At 68.8% G+C, this 3,749-nt stretch overlaps 1 protein-coding gene across 1 annotated transcript; it reads right to left on the bottom strand.

The window, feature by feature from the left end:
- Positions 1-323: 323 nt before the first annotated feature.
- LOC115276132 (beta-lactoglobulin-3-like) lies at positions 324-3,749 on the bottom strand. The gene is made up of 7 exons (XM_029919981.1): positions 3,654-3,749; positions 3,160-3,299; positions 2,507-2,580; positions 1,452-1,562; positions 1,046-1,150; positions 778-822; positions 324-422 (listed from the first exon to the last, which is right to left on the bottom strand). Exons 1-6 carry the CDS (start codon positions 3,747-3,749, stop codon positions 806-808), a joined length of 543 nt encoding a protein of 180 aa, XP_029775841.1. The 3' UTR covers positions 324-422; positions 778-805.

Below are 3,749 nucleotides of genomic sequence, written 5' to 3'. Positions count from 1 at the left end.
GGTTTTCTGTCAAAATTTACCAGACGATGTGACCGGCGAGTTTTCACTTCTCGTCCCTTGTGAAGTTGGGGTCCTGCCCCGCACCCAGCAGTAGCCGCAGGCCGCCACTGGACCCTCCCGTCTCGCTCCTCAGGGTTAAAAGAGCCCCCCATCATGCGTGCTGACCCCCCACTGTCACGGCCTGCGGAGCAGAAGCCGGAAGCCGGGCTGCGCCCCCCACCCAGGCCGCTCATCCCCGTGTGCACACAAGGCCGGGAAAGATGCAAGGAGCCGGCTCCCTGCTTTGTTGCTTTATTGCAGGGGTGGGGGGGGCGCTGGGAGCAGGAGACCCGGGCTGGGCCCGGGGCGCCGGGGCTGGAGGAGCAGGTCCAGCCGGACAGGGGTTCGGCCCCTCCTGATTCCTCCCACGTCGTCTCTGGGTCCTGGAACGGATGAGGGCTGCCCTGTGATTCCTGGGGAGCCTGTGGGCCCCTCGCCGGCCCCTCCCGGCCTGGGGTGAGGGACGGCCTCTCCACCTCAGGCCGAGTCCTGCTCACCCCACGCCCTTGCCCAGAAGAGGCCTTGGGGACGTCCGCACGGGGCCTTGACATCCCAGAAAGGCCATTCGAGAGAGCAAACACGCGGCCAGCCCGGCCCCGCAGTGAGCAGGAGAGAGAGACGCCAGGTTCCAGCCACTCCCGCAGAGGGGCTGGGGTCCCACGGAGGGGAGCTGGGGTCCCCCGGGGCGCCCCCACCCGTGTGCGTGCCCAGCATGTGGGGGCAGGGCTGCTACGTTACCCCAGGTGCGGGTCGGGCAGGAGCTGACCTAGACGCGGCACTGTTCTGTGGGAGGAGGGAGAGTGGGGGGAGAGGTCACAGGTCGCCAGGGCAGCCCTGGGCCCAGAGGGGTGTGGTGGGGACCCCGCCTCAGGGGCTCTGCACCCCACCCCCACAGGCCTGGGGAATGGGGGCCACCGCGGGAGACAGATGTGCCAGGGCTCCTGGCTGTCTGCCGGGTGAGCACAGGTGGGGGGAAGGCAGGGGCGCGGGGTGTGGAGGTGATCACCTGCCCCCTGGGTCAGGTCGAAGACCAGCCAGATGTGCACGGGCAGAGTCTGGAGGGCTCTGTTGAATTTCTCCAAGACCTTCTTGTCGGCCTTCAGGGTCCTGGCTGTGGGGGGCGTGTGGGGGACAGCGGGTCAGTCCCTGGGCCACGGGGCTTTGGCGACCCTGGGGAGCCCCACCCCGGGAGCCAGGGCAGGAAGGACACACTGGCGACCTGGGGTCAGTGCCCAGGGTGGCCTCCGGGGCTCAGGATAAAATCCTTTATCCCCGATTTCCAATGCAACCTCAGGGGGCTTTGCCACCACTGGGGACAACCTCACCCCCCAAGGCCCTGGGGCCCCAGGACGCGGCATCTGCTCCCTGGGGGCCCCCGGGCCGGGGGTCCTCAGCCCCTCCCCCCCTCGTACTCAGGCACTGGCACACGAGGCGCTCCCCGGGGGCGTCGGTGTTCTCCATGCAGAAGATCAGGTAGTTCTCGTGGTCGGTGTCCAGCACGGAGAGCTGGGTCTCATCCAGATCTGGGGGGAGAGGCCGAAGCGGGGCAGGTGGAGTCCCAGGGCGCTCTCTGCAGTGGGGGGGATGGAGAGCGTGGGGCTCCTCTGTGGCCACCACCTGACGAGGCTGGGATGGGGGTCCTGCACCCCAACAGGGCACGGGGGGCTGAGCAGCCCCAGCTGTTAACAGTGCCCCCCACCCCCGCAAATGCTGTGCTGCCTGCTAGCTGGGCCCACACAAGCCACAGTCCCAGACCCTGCCCCCCCACGTCCTGGGACCCAGAGCGGCATAGAAACGGGTTTCCTAGCTGGTGGTGAGTGAAGAAGGCACCTCGGAGACCAGGACCCTCCAGGAGCAGCATCAGTTTGAGGGGGCGGAGCTGCGGGTTGCCACGGAAACAGGGAGGAGGGGAGTGGGGCAGGCATGATGGGGGCCCTCGGGGCGTGGGACTGCAGCCGCACAGTGCCCGTCGCAGCGCAGCCCACGGCTCTGGGGCCAGTCAGCGGCGGCCACGGAGCCTCCGGTCACAGCCAGGCTCGAGGGCCGGGCTCGGCCGGGCAAAGCAGGACACAGCCCGGGCTGGCCCCGCCGGCTGCCATGGGGCGGCCATGGAGGAAGTTGCTTCTCATCCTGGGCCTGTGAGGAGGGAATGACCCACAGAGGGTCCAGGGGTGCAGGAACCAGGGGGCAGCCTGGGCGCCACGGGGTGCTCTGCCCATGGGGGAGCAGATGGAGGGTGGCGGGTGCAGAGGCTTGCCCAGGCCCGGGCCGCAGACAGAGAGCCAGGGGTCATCGCCGGGGGCGGGAGAGGCCCAGCAGGGACCTGCCCACAGCGAGAGCTGGCACTGAGGACGCTGTGGCTGTTGTCACCACCGCGCCCAGCACCCTGGGGCCGGAGCACGATCCCCACCGCAGGGCCCCCAAGCCAGCAGCGGGGGTCCAGGGTGGCCCGGGTCCCAGCACTCACTGTTGATCTTGAACTCAGCAGGGAGCTCAGTTTTTTCTGCCATGACCTTCTTCTGCACACACCTGCCGTCCTCCCTGAGAGAAGGTTATGTCTGCAGGCCGCCGGCACGGACCTCTCCGTGACAGGACTGAGCCACGGGTGGGGAGCCGAAGCCGGGCTCCAGGAGGCCCCGGGGTTGGGGCTGTAACCTCTAACAGCCGGCAGGTGACCAGGTGGGCCAGGGCCGCCACGCCACGAGTGGACAGAGGGAGCCAGAGGGAGCATGGGCTGGGAGTGCCCTTGCCCTGGCCATCAGGGGCAATGATCTGCATTTGGCAGACAGTCATGGGGTTTGTGTCCTCCTGTCTGCCCCCCACACGGACCCAGATCACCCCTGTACCCCCCACAACTCTTCCACGGCAGACAAGGCTCATGGCAGGAACCGCCCAGGCCCCCAGCGCCCCAGCCCCAGCTCACAGGCCGGCCACTCTATGCACTGACCTGCAGCCGCCCTGTGTGGTTGGCCTGTGGGCCCAGAGCCCTGGGCGGGGCCCCAAGACCATGGGGACCACCCACATGGAGCCAGCTCCCATCAGGACCCTGCCCCCCACCCCCTGCCCTCCCTGAGCCCAGACCCTCGCTGGCCCCCAGCCCAGGGGGGAGGGGTCACCCACCGTTTGCTCAGAATGACCTCCAGGTTGCCCTCGGGGGTGGGGCTCAGCTCCTGGACGTACACCCTCAGAGGCCCGGTCTCCGAGTCCAGGAGGGAGATGTCTCTGGCCGCCATGGCCACGGAGTGCCACGTCCCAGCGACCTGGGGAGGGGCCCGAGCTGCCATCGGGGGCCGGGAGGTGGCCCGGGCCCCACAGTGGCCTCTCCCTTCCAGGTGGTAGCCAGGGAGCTCCGGGCCCCTGCCACCAGCCGCACGCTGGCCTGAGGAGCCTCCACACAGAAACAACAGCCTAGTTTCGCAGGGTCCTTACAGGACACACAGGTCGAGCTCCCAGAGCTACGGGTCTTGGGAAACCGTGGGAAAGCCGCCCCGAAGGCAGGGAGCAAGCTGGGAGGTTTCCTCACGTCACGGCTTCCGCCAGGCTCTTCAGGCCGAGGCCCCTCTTCCCTGCCCGCCCTGCAGCCCCCCACCCACCCACCCCTGCCCTCTTCAGACCTTCTGCAGGTTCAGCTCCTCCACGGGCTGGAGGACGGTGGCGGCCTGGACGCCACACACCAGGGCCAGGCCCAGGGCGAGCAGGAGGCGCTGCAT

This window comes from Suricata suricatta, chromosome 13 (genome assembly GCF_006229205.1).
Source record: "Suricata suricatta isolate VVHF042 chromosome 13, meerkat_22Aug2017_6uvM2_HiC, whole genome shotgun sequence".
Lineage (NCBI taxonomy): Eukaryota > Metazoa > Chordata > Mammalia > Carnivora > Herpestidae > Suricata > Suricata suricatta.
The sequence above is the reverse complement of the archived record's forward strand: the minus strand, read 5'-3'. Positions and strand labels throughout refer to the sequence as shown.